The sequence below is a fragment of the Perognathus longimembris genome, chromosome 28, assembly GCF_023159225.1.
Source record: "Perognathus longimembris pacificus isolate PPM17 chromosome 28, ASM2315922v1, whole genome shotgun sequence".
NCBI classification, from domain to species: domain Eukaryota; kingdom Metazoa; phylum Chordata; class Mammalia; order Rodentia; family Heteromyidae; genus Perognathus; species Perognathus longimembris.
In genome coordinates, this window is record NC_063188.1 from 51802152 (window position 1) to 51823949 (window position 21798).

General features: G+C 36.7%; 2 protein-coding genes across 3 annotated transcripts in view; both read right to left on the reverse strand.

Annotated features, from left to right (window-relative positions):
* Positions 1 to 279: 279 nt before the first annotated feature.
* The window catches only part of LOC125343041, a 33446-nt gene continuing 11927 nt past the window's right edge, over positions 280 to 21798 (reverse strand). Inside the window, exons 4-9 of the mRNA XM_048335354.1 lie at positions 20533 to 20604; positions 8358 to 8422; positions 6020 to 6120; positions 2758 to 2929; positions 1963 to 2424; positions 280 to 698 (exon numbers count right to left, since the gene is read on the reverse strand). Coding sequence (XP_048191311.1) covers positions 280 to 698; positions 1963 to 2424; positions 2758 to 2929; positions 6020 to 6120; positions 8358 to 8422; positions 20533 to 20604 — 1291 coding nt within the window. The remainder of the gene's footprint in view (positions 699 to 1962; positions 2425 to 2757; positions 2930 to 6019; positions 6121 to 8357; positions 8423 to 20532; positions 20605 to 21798) is intronic.
* Positions 10033 to 16281, reverse strand: LOC125343512 (ubiquitin-conjugating enzyme E2 D4-like). Of its 2 annotated transcripts, XM_048335982.1 has the most exons (2): positions 16263 to 16281; positions 10033 to 10391 (listed from the first exon to the last, which is right to left on the reverse strand). In XM_048335982.1, exons 1-2 carry the CDS (start codon positions 16279 to 16281, stop codon positions 10033 to 10035), a joined length of 378 nt encoding a protein of 125 aa, XP_048191939.1. The 2 variants fall into 2 exon arrangements, with proteins under 2 accessions (XP_048191939.1, XP_048191938.1); XM_048335981.1 differs by lacking the exon at positions 16263 to 16281 and having other exon boundaries at positions 10033 to 10476.

Below are 21798 nucleotides of genomic sequence, written 5' to 3' on the forward strand. Positions count from 1 at the left end.
TGAAACTCAAAGAAGTTAGCATATTTTTCTGTACAACCCATCCCCACCAGATCAATCCACAGATAACTGATAGTTGCCACACAGAATAAACTATTAAGTAAATTCCAGTCTAGTTCCAAACATTATGATAAGGACTATCACAATAAGTATAACTATACTCATTTCATGTGTTGTAAATTTTGATGTCCTATTTACTACTTTGGGTAGCTTGTCAGATTTAGTTTTGATTTCCATTTGATGTTACATTTCTTTGACTGGACTATTGTAGAGCATCAGTTTTTATAATTGGTGTTCACCTATCTTTGAGAGCTCAGAAAGTGCAGAGGATACATTCTGTGCAGAAGCTCCAACATTATTCCTGGGAGTTTGAACATTATCCATGGGACCTCTGAAAGCACTGCCTCTGTGAACACCATTGCCTCTAGGAACTTGACGATTACCCATGGGGACACTAGCATTGCTGCAGAGAATTTCAGGATTGTGCCTGGGGACTTCAACACTAACCACAGAAACATTACTGGCATTATTGGGAATTCCAACACTGTCCTTGGCAAGTCCTGCAGGAGCATTAGGAAGTCCAGTGGTGTACAGCTTTGCATAATTCTTAAAGCTTGGATTGATAGCAGGATGTCCTCCAAAAGTTGACAAAACGGGCTTTTGCCAACCTTTTTGAATGCTGTCTCTCTTTTTAACGTTTTCTAAATGACAAAATAAAAGGTCATTTTTAAATAATTGAAAACAGACCTCAGTTTTGAAAAGAAATTATGAATAAATATGAACAGAAAATAATATGGCAATATTATCAACCTTTTAGTTAGAAAATTATGTTAGCATTTTAGTTTAAAAATGCAGAAAAATGCTCAAATTTCCCTCACAATGGTCAGAATTGTGGGGCTAGTGAAAAGAAGTGAGTAAAGAACCAGAGTAACTGTGGTTGGAGGAGGATAAAGAAGATATTAGCTAAAGAGAAATTAGAGTCATTGGTGGATTAAGGACTTTTAAGAACAAAGGTATTTTATCTTCAATCTTATTCATTTTGAAATATGAGTAATTAATGCAATCAAGAGTTTGATAGGGAAACAAATCAGAAAAAGGTTTAAGCATAAAATGGAGATTACTAGGATTTTTGCCAATTCGAGAATATTCAATGTGAGACTGAGACTGAGCCAATTTTGAAAGTGTGTTAAAGTATGATAAAATATGAGCTGAATTTGGGTTCTACTTAATTTTCAGTCTGGTAAATGATTTCTTGGAGTTCTAAATATGTGTAGTAAAAGAAATATTATAAAGTTGGTCAAAATCATGATTTCCAGGAAAAGTTTGGGTTAGATTTTGGATTTTTCTCTAAAACTAGTTTCCAGTTCATTGGTAGAGTTATTCTAAGAGAAACATCAATAGACTATGTCCTATTTTAATTTTTGGCAGTGCTGGAATTTCAACGCAGGGCCTTGCACTTAGTAGCCAGGCAGCTGTAATGATGAAAACAATGTTACTCTTCAGGTAATAATAAATTCCAATCTAGGATTTTAAAATACGCCATAAAACACATGACAAATATATAAATATTTAAGTTCTTCCATTAATATTACCTTTAAGCAGGTATAGCATTAGTGGTACATTTGTTAATTTATATTATTTTAGTCACGAGGGTGCTTCCTTATAGGAGGAATTGGAGAAGTTTTGTTTTTTAATCTATTAAGATCATATCTATTATTCCATTACATTTCTAACCTAAACCCTTATTTTTTAGTTACTGGGTGATGGGCATATTAGAGGGCAATTATTTTATGAATAAACTTAACCAACTTAAAGTCAGACGGTGACAACTGCCCTGGAAAAAGCTGATGTTTTATGGGATAGAAAGAATAGATTTCTCAGTTGTTTGATAATAAATTTACTATGTCTATTGGTATGGATATACATAATTTACAAAAGGAGTTATAACAAGTACAAAATTCTTACCTGCTGCAAGCAAATTATCATCACTTTGGAAGACGAAGCGTGTATCTTTAGGATTAAATTTTAACTCAGATGGATTTGCTTTTTGGCTCCTGCCAATTTTGTATGGGGGCAGGCTGTTACTGCGCTGCCTCTGGAGTTTAGGACGCTGGGGCAGCAGTGGGAAAGGTCCTTGCAAAGACTGGAGATGGCTATCTCTGGGTGGGGAGGTTGCTTGATTCGCATATGGTGACAGTTGGAAGTAGCCATTATCTCTTTCTTCTTCAGTAGGACTAGTTTCGAGAACATGGAGCCCTTCACTGTTCAGTGGTGCATCTAAAAGTTCTGCCCAGGAACGCCGAAAGATGGATCTTTCTCTAAGAGGAACCATGCTTCTTGCTACTTCCAAATCATCACTTCCTGGAGACTCTGCATTTTCTGGAGATTCCAGCCACAGATTTCGTGGGCTTCTTGGGCGACTGTATTCTGAGGATGGTGAACATTTATTTATTAAAGCCTCCAGGTGTATAAGCCCAGTGAATTTCAAAGTTGGAATTTCTGTATCATCTATCTCCTTTCCAGGCACACCAGCAACAAGTATTGCGGTGCCTTTCCCCCTTTCCTCTGGACTGGCAATTCCTGTAACGTCTAAGCGTTGAGATTCTGGGACCCCTGATGATATAACTGGCATTTTCTCTAGGCGAAGAAGCCCTGAAGTTTTTGGTCTTATAAGGGCAACACTCTCTACCTCTTTTGTTAGTGGGGGGGTGGTAACCATGACCACCTGACTCTCATTCCCCAGGTCCCTCTGATGGATACCTTCTCCAGTGTATTGATGGGCATGTTGGTGGTAGGAAGTCATTGTTGGTTTCTGTTGTTTTTGTTTTCTGATTTTTTCCCGAATTTCCTCATCAATAGGACGGAAATAGATGAACTCATCGGTAATGTTTTGAGCATGTCTGTATTCGAAATTTGGATTCACAGAAACAATCTGAAAGAATATTTGAGTTCAAAGAAAGAGTTCATTGCATCATATTAACACATTTAATAGCCTTCTTTTTGACACCTTTGAATCTTATATCTAATAAGAATTGCACTAGAGAACAATGTCCATGGGAAGAATTGCACTGTGTAGACATACTCCAAATTAATTAAGAAATATAAGAAATTTCCTAAAGAATTATAGACGTTTTAGATTAGTATTTAGTAGGGTGCAAATTACATAAACTCATCAAAGGATCCACCCCAAAACTATACATGATCCCATGGCAAATAGTTTGGAAAATTACGTATAGTTCTCTCTAGGAGCTTCATAAGCTATAGAAGTTTATTAAAGGCTCTGAGAGACTGCTCATGCCTATAATGCTAGCTACTCAGGAGGCTGAGATCTGAGGATTGTGGCGCAAAGCCAGACGTGGTAAGAAAGACTGTGAGACTTCCATCTCCAATTAACAACCAGAAAACTGGAAGTGGTGCTGTGGCTTGAAAGTGGTAAAACACTAGCCTTGAGCAAAAATCTCAGGTACCGCACCCAAGCCTTGATTTCAAGCCCCAAGACTGACAAAAGAAAAAGAAAAAAAGGCTCTGAGAAATCTCTTATATATACATGCACACACACACACACACACACACACACACACACACACACAATCATACTAACCATGTCATTCGTTTTCTAATGCTTTAATATCTAGGAATTTGTTGACCTTGGATTTATTGCTCCTCCTAGGGGGTAGATAGTTTCTGCAGATAATACCTTGCCTAGGAACACATCTTTCAAATGAAAACCAGCTAACCTAGACTTCATGCATTTAGCTACTTCACACTGTGGCCTCTTTCTGCCTGTTCAAATGACACCATGGCCAGAAACCAGGCAACCATGGGGATCAATTGTGCACCGGTTAGGTTTCATTAAATCACTCTAAGTAGCCTGCTTGCCTCATTTCAGTGAAATATGTAAGCATAATAAATTATTTTAAATAACAGTCACCTACTGATATGCTTACTACATATGACAATATATAAATAATAAAATTTAAAGCATTCATATACAATAATCACTCCTTTTGCTATGTACTCGTGTTGATAGATAGATGGATAGATAGATTCACAGTGTTTTACAACCACCACCATTATCTAATTTTGGAAGAGCTTCCTTATCCATAAAAGTAATCCCATGATATCAGGAAAAATGGCAGAATAAGGACATTTGAAAATTTTCCTCTCTAAAAAAACAATGAGAAAATGAAAGAATGGCACAATCAACTTTTTTTCAAGGCTCTAGAAATGAACCTAATGTTTGTATCAATTTGGGGTCATAGTTATTCAATAAAAATATCTGAAATTTAGTGAAAACCAATAACTTTCAATTTTGGTGAAAGCCAGGGGCCTAGAAGCCATTAATAAAAATGGAAAGGAGTTGGAGTTCCTTCAGATATTAATTCCTAAAAATTTATAATTAATTGACCTCTCTGGTTACTACTTAACTACTATTTGCCTCAATAATTTGCTTCTTATGGGTATTTTAATATAAGTATAATTACACAATATGTGTCCTCTTGTGTCTGAGATAGCATAATATTTTTAAGGCTCATTCATTTTACTTCATGTATTGACAATTACATCTTATAGTCAATAGTATACTAGTATATATCTATGTATATGACTAGTATATGTCTATATACTAGTATACTAGGATATGTCAAATTATGTTTATCCAGTTATTAGTTGATAGATATTTGGTATATTATCATCATTTGAATATTAGAAATAATGATACTTTGAACATTCATTTCAAAATCTTTGCTTGGACATAATATATACATTCTCTGGGGGTATGTACTTCAGAGTAACTCTGATTTGGCCAAACAATTTCTTTTTTTTTCAAATTTTTATTATCAAACTGGTGTACAGAGAGGTTACAGTTTCATATGTTAGGCATTGGATACATTTCTTGTACTGTTTGTTACCTTGTCCCTTATACCCCCCTCCCTCCTCCCACTTTCCCTTTCCCCCCCTGAGGTGTTCAGTTCACTTACACCAAACAATTTCTCAAAGTGGGTGTATCATTTTATATTCCTGAAAGTCTAGAATTTTGTTTCATGTAGTTTTTCCCAAGTGTACTTAATATATAGCAATTTTATGAGAACATTTACATTGTTTTAGGGTCACTTTGTGAAAATATTCTGGGGAAAAGGCTATCCTAATCAAATGGTAAAGATCTTGTATTGCTACCCCCAAAATAATAAAACTGTAAGGCTACTGAAAAGACAATTTTCCCTCCCCAAAACATTTAACAGGAAAAGGCAAAAATAGTTAGAAGATTTTGAGAGACACTAAACTCATCTTAGTTAACAATACAGCATGAAATGTGTAATGTTAGCCTGAAAATAATAGATTTTAGAATTAAATGGCAGCAATACTTGGTGGTTGTTTTAAATTTTACTATGAGTTTTCTGAACTCATCATTTTATACCCTTTAAAATACAAAGGAAATGAAGCTGTAAACTAAACTGAAGCTGTAAATAGATTTCTGAGATGATTTAAAAATTAGAATTAGTGAATGAATAATTTATTTCTTAAAATGGTAATACTTCACGCTATCTTATGTTATTACTATTTTATCAGTATTACAAGAGTAAAATATGAATATCTTAAATGCCCACTTATCATACCTGTATTGATCATACCATCTAGTGCCACAAAATGATGAGGTGACTATTATCTTTTGCTATTTTCCTTTATGCGTCCTTGTATTCTATTTTCTAGAAGGAGTATTTATTTCTACATTAAAGATACTTTATAGAGAAACTTAATTATGACATAAATGTACTTTAGAAATTGCTTAATAGATGTGTGTGTGTGTGTGTTTGTGTGTGTGTGCATGCATGCGCACACTGGAACTGGGGCTTGAACTCAGGGGCTTTCATTCTCACTTTTCTTTTTCATTCAAGGCTATAGTCTCTATCATGTAAGTCACAGCTCCAATTCCTGAATAGATTTTAAAGCAATGTGAAATTTGAGGGTTTTTTTTTTTATGTTTGGCTACTGCTGATCAGTGTGCATTGGCGATAGTACTTACAGTAGTTGTTTCCTGGCAGTTGTTACACCAAAGCACAGGGAAATCTCTCTTCAGAGACAAAACACAGTTTGCATAAATCATAGCACCTACACGCCTGTATTCTGTAAGAAAAGACAGAGCTCTATGTTGAACAGTGAACTCAAAGTTCGGCAAACGTTGACAGTCTTAAATGTATGCTATACTTTGAACAGAGGGAAGATGGCAGATAAAACGAAAGACATTTTTATTCTTTCCTTCAAGTACAAAGTGTACCTACAGTAGCCACTGTAATAAGTAGTCTGGAAATTGTAGTTATATAGAAAATTCTAGTGAGGCATCTAAGACTTTCTTATCAGTCATATACAGATAATGCTTTTTCATTTAAATATTTATTTAAATTTTTTACTTCTTTGTGTAAATCAATTGTAGAGATTTCATGATAATATTTCTACATATACATGTAATATACTTTCATCATGTTCACCCTTTCTCTTCTTTCTTCAGATACTGCTTTCTGATGTATCCAAGCATTGATTTTAATATTAGTGAAATGGAGGCAACTAGAGAAACAGTGGCAAGTGGAGCCTATGCTTTTTTCACTCTTCATCACTGAAATAGCTCCTTTTGTTGTGCTGGTACTAGGATTTGAACTCAGATCCTGGGTGCTGGTCTCTTAGTTTTGTTTTGTTTTTTTCTAGAGAATAGTCTTCTGCCATTTGAACCACAGTTCCACCTCAGGCTTTTGGTTGTAATTAGAGATAAGAGTCTCATGGATTTTGTGCCAGAGCTGGCTTCAAACTGTGATCTCAAATCTCAAATCCTGTACTGCTGAGTAGGCATGAGTTGCTGGCACTCCACTATAGAATCTGTCTCTTTACAGGTTAATTTGAGAAAAGAGTATCATGGACCTCCCTGCCTGGTTTGGCTCTAAACCTTGATCCTCAAAACTGAGCCTCCTGAGTAGTCAGAGTAACAAGCATGAGCCACAAGTAATTTCTTTTAAAGAAGTATTGTTAATTTATTTATTCATTTAATTTTGCTCTATACAGGAAATATTCTAATTCTGAAATGAAGTTGTAGTGTGACATTTTCTCTGTAAATATTAGAATCTATAATATATTTATACTTGTTTTCAGTGAATATGCAAATGAACATGCATATTTAATAGTTCTGAATAAATCTTTTTACCTTTACTGTCTAGATTTCATGATAGAATATTTAAATTATCAGAAAAATTAATGGACATATAATATTATTTTCTTGTTCATGCAATCACTTTATAATAGACATTTCTCTAAGTAGAAGTGATGAAGGCGCATTTATTGATTTAAAGGGTTCTCTGTAATTTGAGAGATTATATGAATTAGGTTAATTTATCCTTATATTTTCCCTCCTAGAATTATTCACATAGAAGTAAAATATTTGTAAGCAAATTTATATAAAGGTGTAGAGGTAAATGATTCATGACGTTTATGACTGTGGAATTGTTGCTAAAAGGGCCAGAAAATTATTTATATTTTTACTTATGTGGTGACAGACTCAAAAAAAAACCAAGCATAAAAAAGGGAATTATACCCATAAAATATTTTTTAAATACTTTCTAATTTAAGAAATCAATGGGGGCTGGGAATATGGCCTAGTGGCAAGAGTGTTTGCCTCCTACACATGAAGCTCTGGGTTCGATTCCCCAGCACCACATATATGGAAAACGGCCAGAAGGGGCGCTGTGGCTCAGGTGGCAGAGTGCTAGACTTGAGCTGGAAGAAGCCAGGGACAGTGCTCAGGCCCTGAGTCCAAGGCCCAGGACTGGCCAAAAAAAAAAGAAATCAATGATCTCTCTAAAGTACCACATGGACTTTAAATCATTTTTGCAGTTTTACTCAGCTATAGAAATGAAATTTTTGAATGCAATTCATTAATTATTAAATGCATATTTGAAAAATAATTCTTTTATTTATTAAATGTACTGTATTTCTTTCTTTTTTTTTTACCAGTCCTGGGCCTTGAACTCAGGGCCTGAGCACTGTCCCTGGCTTCTTTTTGCTCAAAGTTAGCACTCTGCCACTTGAGGCACAGCACCACTTCTGGCCATTTTCTATATATGTGGTGCTGAGGAATCAAACCCAGGGCTTCATATATACGAGGCAAGCACTCTTGCCACTAGGCCATATTCTCAGCTCCTAAATGTGCTGTATTTTATTAAAACTTCTGGTAACCTTTAGATGATGCTGTATGCCAAGAATATGTTAATAGGAAATATTAAATTATATTTTAAAATTAATACCTTTTATTTATTTATTTATTTATTTTTGTTATCTTTAAGTAGTTATAATTTTTTATGGCACGTTGGACTCCTTACCTTCATTAGCAGCTGAATCACCAAAGGAGGAACCATATGCCAATTGTAACATCTGGCCAACCCAACTGCAATGGTACAAAGAAAAAGACAGCCTTTAATAACAATCAATATTGAGTTACTGTGATATGCAAGGTATTTTCTCATTTTATATACACATAAATCATGAGATATGAATCATTAGCATTGGAATTTAACAAATAAAAAACCGAGGTTCAGAGAGAAGCACTAATACATTTGCGCTTAAACACTTATCATCCAGGTGGTTAGCTCCAGAATCCATAACCTTTGCCATTGTGACATAGGATTTTTTGTCTCATTAGAGACATATCAAAATTCAAAAGGATAAAGCCTTGCTATAAAATGCCAAAGATTTTCATAGATAATCACTTGCTTTAGGAGGAATATTTAAAGTAATAATACATTAACTATAATTAAAATAATGAGCATGATAAGACCAGTATATAATTATGTAAGAAACTTTAGTCATGAAATGAAAGTTACGTTACTGATGATTGTATATTTTATTAGCTTTCCATTTAAAAAGTACTACACAGCTAAATACTAATAAGTAACAATTATCTTTGCATATACCCAAACTTTCAAGCTGCACTAGAACTAATTTGACGTTTTCTATATAGGCAAGACTTACCATATATTTACTGGCTGTTTAAATCTTGATTTAAAAACAGTCTACAATCCGTATTTCTGCAATAAAATTATAATCCACCTTTCAAGGTCCTGAATCCAAGCCTCCCGTTCTACACACAGACACACAAAACCAAGCATTTTGAACACAATTTCTTTATAATAAAATGGATGCTTGACTAGGTTTTCAGTGCAGTCCATTTTCCATATTGAGTTGTAGAAAAACTCACATTAAAGACGCTCCCAGTGGGGCTGAGCATGATGGAACAGCTCTACAGTCTCAGTATTGAGGTTAAAGCAAGATCTGTAGTTCAGTCAGCCTGGTCTGTATGGTGAGTTTCAGACTACTATCTCACAAGAAAGAAACAAATAAAAAAACCCAACACATTTTTCCCTAGCCAGGTGCCAGAGGCTCACATTATCTTACACTCTTTCCTGCACCTCTAACCGCTCAATTCCCTCCAAACTCATTCTCTTGTCACCCCTTACTAATTACTGTTAGCATCCACCCCTTAGGTGCTCAGTTCCTCCCATTAGTCCCCAGATCCACCCATACCTAAACTCCCTGCCCTAGAACTATAATGGGCCATTCCCACTCACCATTAAGACCTACCTGCTTCCCCTTTAGCCCCAGAGAAGCTGCCACCTCGATAAGGTGCAGATACCATGTTGCTCCCTCTCCCCTGGGAGATATGGCCCCACTAATAAACCTCCTTATAAACCTTCTTCTCTTGTCTGTAACTATCTCCACATAGTCCCCTGGGATGGCTGGGACATATTCTTTCAGTTACTCTATTTCTTTTTCTCCCCCATAGGCCCCCACCTCTCGGTCCCTCTGCTTCCTTCTCACATTCCCCCATCTCCCATTCCTCATACATTAGTCAACATTAGCCAAAATATGGAAGTTGAAAATATACTTTATTTTTATGACAACTTCTTGAACCAACAACTTTGTTTTTATGAGAACCGACAAACAGAACTGCTAACTATATGGTTCAGGCCATTATGGCATCCAACTTATATTCTGATATCACATGGCATATTTTTGAGTCCACTCTCGAGCTACAGTCTCATAGGTTGTTCTATCCATTAGGTAGGTTTTTGCAATTTCAGGAACCAAAGGATCATCAGGGTTGGGGTCGCACAGCAAGGAGCAGATGGACAGCAATATCTTGGAGACCGTCAGCGCTGGTGACCATTCAGAACCCAGGATGTCGAGGCAGATGCTTCCGGTTCTGCTGATGTTCGGATGGTAAATTTTCGTTATGAATGAGACTTTGGGTGGCTCGAATGGGTAATCGCGCGGAAACTCGATGGAGAGGAAGAAGACTCCTCCTTGGTAAGGGCTATTCTCAGGACCTATGATGGTGGCTTGCCAGTGGAATATATCTTCTTCCACCGGGCCTGCAGAGCAGTGGGCAGGAGGGTCTTGAGACAATTCCAGAAGCTCGCGTTGAAGGCGACTCACAGCCATGTTTCCAAACTCCAGCTAGGAGTCCCCAGGAGCGGACTGAAACACTGGGCTATGAGAGGATTCTGGGTTTGAACAAATTGTCCAGAAGAGGCAGAGGAAAGGGAGTGTCAGGAAGGCCGCTGAATCTGAAGGGCTAGAGGTCACTTGTGTCTCAGAGTTCAGTTCGAGTTCAACAGTACCTTTTGGGACTCAAGTCTCTGATGGAGGTTCGAAGGCTGTGTTTCCCGGAGGCCAGTCTGGCTTTTCCCAGAGTCACCACTGCTCAGCTGCCCGGATTAACTCAAGTTCCTCCTCAGGCCCCCGACACCCACGCTCCGGCCACTCTTAACAGTCACAAGTTTGGCCAAATAGCCACAGTCCACCCGACGTGAGACAACAGACACGCCTCACGAACCACGCGTCCGTACTCCTCGGCTTCCCCACAAGTCTCACAAAATGGCAGTAAGCGTGGGGTCAGCGTGCATAGACGTGGGGTCAGCGTTGCATAAACGTGGGGTCAGCGTGGGGTTAGCGTGGGGTCAGTGCGGGGTCAACATGGGGGTTGCGTAGGAGTTTCGTGGGGTCAGTGAGCAGCCAATGCGGGGCTGGGCGGGGTCTGTGACGTGGGTCCGTGCTGGATTGCTTAGAGTGGGAGTCAGTATTGTGGCAGGAACCAGTGCGGCTTAGTGTGGAGGTTTTTTGAAGGCAGCAGGGGTCCACTGTGGGTCTTGTGCAGTAGTACAAGGTCTAAGTGGGCCGCATTGGCAGGTTTGGGAGCACATAAATGTGATTGGTGCAGGAAAAGATGGCGCAAAGATATGTGAGCTCTTTAGTGGGCCAGTACTGTGTTACTTCACTTTCTCTTCCTGGTTACCACAATTCACTAAACTTCCACTCCACCTCTTATTTAGATGAGCCCCACCCTTATTTCCGGTGTGTATTTCCTAAAGAAGGCATTATCATACGAATAACTGAAGTAAATTTAACACCAAGATAATACTTGTAAAATAATGCTGTTGATATTTTGTTCAATTTCTTTTTATGAAGATTGAAAGCTTTCAGAAATTTGGTTTGGGCTGGGCACCGGAGGCTCATGCTGTAATCCTACCTCCTTGGGAGATTGAGATCAGAGGATCACGGTTCAAAGCCAGTCCAGACAGGAAAGTCAGTGAGACTCTATTCTCCAATAAACTACTCATAAAAAAGCCAGAAGTGGTGCTGTGGCTCAATGTGGTAGAGCAACAGCCTTCGGCAAAAGAGCTCAGGGACAGCGCCCAGGCCCTGAGTTCTAGCCGCATGACCAACCCCCCCCCCAAAAAAAAAAAAAAATTGGCCATACAATTTGTATCTCGCATCTGTAATCCTAACTAGGCAGCAGGCTGAAGTCGAATGCATGAATTGGAGCCAGACTGGGCAGGAACGCCTGTGAAACTTTTATCTCCAATTAATCATCAAAACAACCTGGAAATAAATCTGTGGCCCAACAGGTAGAGTGCTAGCCTTGAGCAAAGAAGCTCAGGTACAGAGCCCAGCCTCTGAGTTCAAGCCCTAGCACAGGGAGAAAAAAAAGTTTAGCTGGGCGCGCCTGTAATCCTATCTACTGAAAAGCTGAAATCTCAGGATTGCAGTTGAAAACCAGGCTGAACTAGAAAGTCCATGAGGCTCAGCCACGATTAACTTACAAAAAGCAGGCAGTGGGGTGGTGGTTCAAGTGGCACAGCACCACACTTGAATGAAAAAGCTCAGGCACACCACCTATGCCCTGAGTTCAAATACCATGACAGACACACAAAAAATCACTTCCTAGTTAAAAACCACTTCAATAATTTAAGAACTCCTGACAGAACCAGACAGGGAAGTGATTAAACGAGCAAATAATCTTGTAGTCTACTTTAATTATTTTTCTTGAAATAACAATTTTAAATGATGGTTCCAATACTAAACATAATTGCAGAGTAGAATATAATTATTTGTTGAGGATTTTCCGTGCAGGCATTAATTTTATGTATGGAAATGTAAAGGCAAACAAGCACCATTATAATGTTGACCTCAAAGTATCAGTTACTTTCCCTGAATTAAACAATAATTTAATAAATAAGAATTCTTAAATTTTGGTAAGAAATTATACATGACAGATCATAGTTTAACTTATACTGGATGTTCCTCAGTTATGAAAAATTTCTACTGCAAAGCTAGTGTTCTAGTCTGTGTATTCAACCACATTAGGAAGGCAAAAACTGAGAATACAAGGAAAAATGACTATTTCAAATATCTCATATAGCATGTATATATCGTTTGCTTCTGAATGAATGAGTTATACATATTACTGTGATTTTTCTCTTGCTTATCCAATGTTTCACATGGTTCTTTTTATTTCTGTTGTATCGACTATAGAATTCTCTTTACTATCATCTATCTCTTTATTTATTTATTTATTTATTTATTTAATGCTATGGTTTCAATACAGGGTCTCACATTTGCTAGGCAATTGTTCTTCCACTTGAGCCACAACTGCAACACTTTTTGCTTTAACTATTTTTCAGATAAGGTTATGAGTTTTTGCTTTGTTTTGCCTGAAGCACAATCCTACCTACTCCTCTTGTATGGCTGGGAAGACAAACCTAGGACCGTCATGTCCTGCTGTTCATTGGGATGAGGGTCTGAGTGTCTGGACGTGTGTGTGTGTGTGCCAGTTTTACTGCTTGAGCTACATCTCCGTTTCAGCTTTATAATGGTTTATTGGAGACAGTAGTCTCATAGACTTTCCTACCCAGCCTAACTTCAAGCCATGATCCTGAGATCTCAGCCTCCTGACTAGTTAGTATTACAGGCTTGAGCCATTGGTGCCCAACTGCCTAGACATAACAGAAGCAAAAAAGCCCAAATAAGCAAGCAACAACAACAAAACCAATAAAATACTAAATTGTAGTCCAATGAAAGTTTTAGGCTTGTTAGTAATTTTAAGGTGTTAAGAGGCCAAACCGCTGAAAAATCTTAGTTTTCTCGTCTGAAAGACAGGAATAATAATACTTCAAAGCTCAGAGAATTTTTTGAGGATATTTAGATGACAAAAAGCACAAGAAAGTCCAGATATAAGGCATTATTACTATATTCAGAGAATGTTTGTGTGTGCATGCATAAAATAAGAAATAACTAATTAAAAGGAAATTCAGAAAATTATTGAATGGTACTTCATATCTTCTTGACTCCTTTCTCCACACTTTTGCTTAAACCTTTCTGATCTCTGGTAGCTTACTTGGTTGCTGTCCTATGCTGCCCATTTCATAGGCGGTCCTACCCACTACCCACTCCACTAAACACAATAAATGCTAAGGGAGATGTTGTTTAAAAGATACATACTCTCAGTCAGAAAAGAGGAATACATTCTGGAGATATGTTGGACAACATGGGAACTGTAATTACTAACAATGTGTAGTATATTTCAAAATTAATAAAGGAGATTTGAAATATTCTCAACTTACAAAAAAGTCAGATATATGGACACTTCAATTTGATTTAATAAATTATTAATGTATGTGTGTACCAGAACATGATGGCCATGTAACATGGGGGTAAAGATGTGACACAGAATAATGGGGGAGAATGATGAGAGGGGTGACATTGATCAAGATGCATTATACTCATAACCTGACTTAAAAAATTGTCCCCTCTTTGTGGAATTATTTAGTAATAAAATTTTTAAAAGGGGTGGGGAAACCATCATATACCTTACATGCATATAATTTGCAATTTATATTAAAAATAAATAAAAAGAGAAAACATTACTACACTTTTGTGTGTACGCCATCCCTGGGAACTGAACTCGGGGCAAGGGTGCTATCTCTGACCTTTTGCTCAATGCTGGTGCTCTACCACTTAAGCTACACCTCCACTTTTGCCTTAGTAGTTCATTGGAGATAAAAGTCTCACCCACATTCCTTCCCTGGCTAGCTTTGAACCATGATCCTCATTGAGTATCATGAACCATGATACTCAGCCTCCTGAGTAGCTCCGATTACAAGTGTGAAGTGATGGACACTTTTATAGTTCCTTGAAATGTACCTTCAGTAGTTAATTTGCATTCTTCCTTCGCTTTCACGTATGTGTATATGTTTATAAACTTCTCTTGTTTTTGTTACATCTCATATGTTTTAATATATTGTGTTTTGTTTTCATTTGTCTCAAGGTATTTTTTTATTTTTATTTTTTAGTGTTTTATTTTTTTTTTCAAATTTTTATTATCAAACTGATGTACAGAGAGGTTACAGTTTCATACGTTAGGCATTGGATACATTTTTTGTACTGTTTGTTACCTTGTCCCTCATGCCCCCCTCCTTCCCCCCCTTTCCCTCCCCCACCCCGAGGTGTTCAGTTCACTTACACCAAACAGTTTTGCAAGTATTGCTTTTGTAGTTGTTTCTCTTTTTTTACACTGTGTCTCTCAAATTTGGTATTCCCTTTCAATTTCCTACTTCCAATACCAGTAAACACGGTTTCCAATATACTCAGATAAGATTACAGAGATAGTGTAGATACAACCACAGGAAGGTGATACAAGAACATCATCAATAGTAGAAGCTACAGATACACATGGGACGTTGAAAGCAGTTACAACTATGATATAACAATCGTTTCCATAACATGGAGTTCATTTCACTTAACATCATCTTATGTGATCATAAGCGTATAGCTATTGGGCTCTTGTGTCCTCTGCTGTGACTTGCCTAAACCTGTGCTAATTATTCTCAATAAGGGAGACCATAGAGTCCATGTTTCTTTGGGTCTGGCTCACTTCACTTAGTATAATTTTTTCCAAGTCCTTCCATTTCCTTACAAATGGGGCAATGTCATTCTTTCTGATAGAGGCATAAAATTCCATTGTGTATATGTACCACATTTTCCTGATCCATTCGTCTACTGAGGGGCATCTGGGTGGGTTCCAGATTCTAGCTATGACAAATTGTGCTGCGATGAACATTGTTGTGCTGGTGGCTTTACTGTGATTATTATTATTATTTTTTTTTGCCAGTCCTGGGCCTTGGACTCAGGGCCTGAACACTGTCCCTGGCTTCTTTTTACTCAAGGCTAGCACTCTGCCACTTGAGTCACAGCGCCACTTCTGGCTATTTTCTGTATATGTGGTGGTGGGGAAGCGAACCCAGGGCTTCAAGTATACGAGGCAAGCGCTCTTGCCACTAGGCCATATCCCCAGCCTTTTACTTTGATTTTGTTTGTGGTTTTTTGGATAGATAGCCAAAAGTGGGGTTGCTGGGTCATAGGGGAGTTCTATATTTAGCCTTCTGAGGAATCTCCATACTGCTTGCCAGACTAGCTGAACCAGTTTACATTCCCACCAACAATGAAGTAGGGTTCCCTTTTGGCCACATCCCCTCCAACAATTGTTATTGTTAGTTTTCTTGATATATGTCATTATTACTGGGGTGAGATGGAATCTGAATGTTGTTTTGATTTGCATTTCTTTTATGGCCAGTGATGTAGAGCACTTTTTCATATGTCTCTTGGCCATTCTCATTTCCTCATCAAAGAAGTCTCTTTGTAAGTCTTTAGCCCACTTGATGAGGGGGCTATTGGTTCTTTGCGGTTTTGTTTTGGAGGAAGGTAATTTTGTAGTTCTGCATATATTTTAAATATGAGGCCTTTGTCCATTGAATGGCTGGTAAAGATCTTCTCCCAGTCTGTGGGCTTTCTGTTTATCTTGTGAACTATGTCCTTTGCCGTGCAGAAGCTCTGCAGTTTGATGCAGTCCCATTTGTCAGACGAACTTTTTATTGTGGTGTTCAATTCACTTAAATTTAAAGAAATCATTAACATGGAAGGATTTACTATTTACTATTGCTATTTTGTTCTTTGCTTTGGTCTTATGGCTCCTTGTTTCTCTTTTGATGTCTTCTTAAACTTTTTCATTTTATTGATATATTATATATCGAGATGATGTGCTTTCATTCCCTTCTCATTTCTTGTGTAAATTTCCTATAGATCATTTCTTTGCAGCTACCACTACAATGTCATACAATTATTGAAGTTATAACATTCTAATTTATATTGATAACAACTTAATATCCATCATGTTAAGTAATTCTTAGAGTCTAATTGTGCTGCCCAAGACTACCTCAAATTTACTGCGTAATCAAGTTGGTCTCACACTCAAGATCCTACTATCTCAACCTCTCAAGAAAATGTACCACTCCAAAATGATTTTTCATTTATTTTCTATATAAGTAATAGAAGTGACTTTTGTTTGCAAGTCCTGGAGCTTGAACTCAGGATTGGAGAACTCTGTCTTGCTTCTTTTTGCTCAAGGCTAGCTAGCATTCTACCACTTAAGCTACAGCACCATGTCTGGCTTTTTCTATGTATGTGGTACTGAGGAATCGTACCCAGGGCTTCATGTATACAAGGCAAGCACTCTACCACTAGGTCATATTCCCAGCCCCTAGAAATAACTTTGTACTGAAAGTATATTCATAGAGATTTCTATATTTGTCTGTGTTAAATATACCAGAGAACATCATATTGGATGTAGCTTAATTTTAAAGTACAATCAAATATACTTTATCAGCTTTTACATATTATGCATTATTATAACTCAACTTAGATCATGTAACTTGTATTCACTTGGATAACAAAATACTCATAATATTTTAAATTGCATTTAAGTTTACACATCAATTATTATTTTCACATTATCTCATCTTCACTTTCAAATAGAAAACACCTAAGATTTTTCAATTTTGCAATTCTCATTTTCCAGATATATTTACTTCACTGAAATAAGTCAATATGAATTATTTGTAATACATATTTTAAGAGAAAAAAAGACTATACTTATCTGTTTTTGACTAACTGTATCTGATAACATTGTGTGTGTGTTTCTGTGTGTGTGTGTGTGTGTGTGTGTGTGTGTGCGCGCTAGTCATGTGGCTTGAACTCAATTGGGTGCTGTCCCTGAGCTGAGCTACCACTCTACTACCACTTGAGCCTCAGTTCCGCTTCTCATGTTTTTGATGGTCAATTGAGCAAGAGAGTCTCACAATCTTTCCTGACGATTATCTTTGAAACTTGAAGGTGAGATCTCAGCCTCCTGATTTGCTAGGATTATTGGAGTTATCCATGAGTGCCTGGCAGTTTTTTAAGTTGCATAAAATTACTGGAAAAGGGTACAAGAAAGTTCTTATTTATGTAACATGACTATTTCGAGGTCACTCTAGAAAAAATTCATTATCGAACAATTTTAGCATTTCTTTTCTTAGCAGAGAAAATAATTTTGATGGAAGAAATAAACATAAATATTGAGATTCACTGAGTAGATCATAGTTTGGTTGTGGGATTATTCGCCATCCAATTCATTCACTTGCTTTGAAACTTAAGGAGAATGAGACAACTCTATTAAGTTGTCTAGGCTATATCACTTTTGCTCTAAAACACTGATAATGTTTTTCTGTTCTTTAGTATAGACACACTGCTCAAGGTCATTTCTCTGATAGACATGTTTAATGTAATGACTCATTTTAACTATGTCTTATTTTAAAAATCTCGAATGTACTTAACTGGTTCAGAGTACCTTGCCTTCTTTGTGAAGGCAAGAGAACAAATATAACCATCCTTAAACCCTACCATATATGCAAACTTGCCAATATTACTGCTGATTCTGGGTTTTTAACTCAGGGTTTGGGCACTGTCCTTGAACAGTTTTTGCTCAAGGCTAGACCTCTTCCACTTGAGCCACAGCTCTACTTCTGGCTTTTTGTTGGTTATTTGGAGGTAAGAGTCTTGTGGACTTTAGTGTACAGGCTGGCTTTGAACCATGATCCTCATGTATCTGCTTCCTGAGTAGCTAAAATTACAGGCATGAGTCATAGGTGCCTAACTCTCTTACTCCTTTTTTTTTAAACTAAACTCCTCTTTTATGTTATGTTCTTGATCCTGTCTCATCATGCCTCAAATGATTTTAAGAATGATTTGCTTAATAATATAGGATCTCATCAGCTTCTTTTAATCTGTAAACATATTCATATCTAATTTTTATGGCAAATAATACTCTAACTTGAATCCCGATTTTTCTTTCAAATGCCAGACAACCTTCACAGTTTCCTTCTTGATAGAAAGAAGCATATTTATTGCTTCTAAATCAGTATATTCCTCAATGTGTTCCAGGGGATTCCTAACTGCAATAATCACTCTGTCTTTTGCTGAGAATATTTATACAGTTTATTTTATAATAGTCAGAGTTTTATTTTACTCTTATAAAACGTTGTTACTTAAGTGCTTGTCAGGAAGGAGTTTTGTTTTTTTTTACCAGATAGTAAGAATGTTGCTGTGCTTGAGTATCAAAGGCATAAATTATACACAGTAGCAATGTAACAGTATTAAATTCAACATAATTAAAATTGAGAATGGGCTATATAAACTCAGTAAGGGAAAAACAACCCTTCCTCTGGCATGTTGAATACAAATGTAAGTAATTTTCCATTTGAACTTATGAGTCTTTTAATTTAAACGTGAACATAAGACCTTGTTACACTCAAAGGTTCAATGATGATATTAGTCAACACATTTAAAAATTTGTAGGATATAGTTTAATGTATCAATAAACTCAGCTCTGAGTAGAATGAATACTAATCAGTGTTAACCCTTCCATGAGTCTTCCCTCATCTATGCCTGCCCCACCCATCTCTTCTCTCAAGTTACCTAATTTCATCTTCATGTACATACCTTGAGTGCCATGTTTTCATTTCCATCCCTCGCTCCTTAAGAAATACTTTAAGAAAACTTAAATTATGGGATATCTGTATGTTTATAGCTGCAGATATTTTCATATATTCTACCATTTGGAGTCAACATTATCTATTCAAATAACTTATTTTTAAAAAGCTTGAATTCAGGAAGTGTACCATGTTTTATTCCTTAGGGACAGAATATTGAATGCTGGTTGTGCCTTTATGTCTCTACTACAGAATCCTGGAGTATATCAAGTAACTTTTCTATATTATCATCGCAATTATGACTTACTTTTCAGGGTTCCCTTCTCATTCTGTTAGTCTTATGTCCCTTTCTAGGCCAATGATTATCCGAATCCTGGGAATATCATCATCTTCATCATCATCATTATCATCACCATCACCATTACCATCATGCAGATACTTATTAAATAGGTCAACACTCATCTCTAATAGTAGAACTAGTGGATCAGAAACCTCAGGCATGGGCCCCAGAAATACCTTATAATAAGCTCCCTTGTTTGTCTGAGTTTGAAAACTACTTCGTAGTTCGCTATGCCTGTGGCTAGAGCAATGCGTGCCATTCACAAATTGTATCTCCAGTTGAATGATTTTCTCTGAGTTTTAGACCCAGAGATGCCTGCTTGTAACTCTATAGCATGTCTTAAAAGTATCCCAGATTCTACATAATCACAGACAGATCTCAGAATTTCATCTCCAAGACATGGTTCTCGCTCATTCTCCCTTGTCTCATCAAAAATCATAATGACATCTATACTGGTATCCAAACCAAAAAGATGCTGGTCATTCTTGAATTGGTCATTTTTCTCTCCCTCAGTTCCTGTAGACAAGTGTGTTGCTTTTATTTCCTAAGAACTCTTGAATACAGTTGCTTGTTTTTTTAATTGTCATTATGCTAATCCAGATAAATATTTTTGTCTATTTTGTACATGTCAATGTCCTTTGCTCTTTTTTGTTCCAATCTCTTGCCTATTTCATACAGTTCTTTCTTTTTCTGAAAAGCCTTTAGATGCTTAGGAAAGGCTGAGTTTTGAAATGGTCTAAAGTTAATCTGATAGTTTTTAAAGACTACAAAGGTTGCACATTTCCTTTCAACAATGGCCTCTTCTTACATCATACTAGTTCTTTTCATATTCAGAATATTGGTCTTCTAATAAACTAAACTGTAAAATGAAGTAAAATAACTTTACTTAAAACATCATCAATCTGTTCTTTGGATGAACAATAGTACTTGAAATATAATTGAGCCCCAACAAAAACATGCATACATATAGACATATATACATATATATATGTCAAATGAATGTAAATCACTTACTACTTCATCTCATCTGAGCATGCCGCAGCAAAATAGAAATTCTTGATTCGTGCATGGGTGACTTGGAAAGCACTGGGGAAAAAGAGAGCAAATAATTCACTTTTCTTTGTGATATGCATCAAGCATTTAATATTGAAACACCCAAAGAGTTACAGCAACCGCCTAATATAAACTCTATTTTGTGCATAAGTAAAATGCTCAAAGTTTAAATTGCTTGCTAAAAGCAATATGCTAGATAATAATTTACTCTCTGCCACTACATTCCTTTTTAAAAATTTCCTGTGGCAATTCTGGAGCTTGAACTCAGGGCCAGCACACTATCTGTTCTGCTTTTGTGCTCAAGGCCAGTTCTCAAACACTTTGAGTCACAGCTCCACTTCTGGCTTTTCTTGAAGGTTATTTGCAGATAAGTATCTTACAGATTTTCCTGTCAGGGATGGCTTTGAACTATGATCCTTAGGTCTCAATCTCTTGAGTAGCTAGGATTACAGGTATGAGCCAACGGCACCCAGCTGTGTGTGTGTGTGTGTGTGTTTTTAAGATTAGGATGTCTTTTTAAAAAAATGAAATGGCAAAGGTCAAGGGGTAAATGTGATGATTTAATAACAATGGAATTATTCATTGGATTTTACATTTCCGCAGAACAATTAGGTTTTTCCATAATAGTTCTTTTAAATGAATGCTAATTGCTTTCATTTTTCCGTGGGCATAAACTCACAAATAAATATGATTCTCTTCTTTCTATTTATTCATATAGTAACAAGAATAAGTTATGTGTCATTTTCAATGAAATTATGTTTTTTCTCTCATCTTTGTAACAATCAAGAGAGCATTTGAATAGTAGTGGTAATCTCATCAATGGTCTAAAATGTGTTCTAAATGTAAAAATATTTATTATTCTTTTTCTGGGGAATCTCCCTAACTCAATCAAGTGATTTTGGCATTGAGATAATTGGCATACATGAATGCAATCCAAATGTTCTATTCTCCACCTGCACACTAAGGTTTCATGCACTTCAATGTCATTAGTTAATAGGATTTTTCTAAGTAAATCTTCCATTTATCAGTTAATTTATTCAATTATTTTAGTTTTCCATAGATGGTTAAATACTATTTTTTGTGCCTAGCCTGGGTCCTGTCCCCGAGTCTTTTGCTCAAGGCTAGCATTCTGCCAATTGAGCCACCGCTCCACTAAATTAGAGATATGTGTTTCAGGGACTTTTCTCTCTGGGTTGGCTTTGAACCATGATTCTCATGGTTCAGTTT

Coding starts and splice junctions, on each gene's coding strand:
- LOC125343512 (XM_048335981.1), bottom strand. CDS start 10,476: ATGGCTGTGAGTCGCCTTCAACGCGAGCTTCTGGAATTGTCTCAAGAC.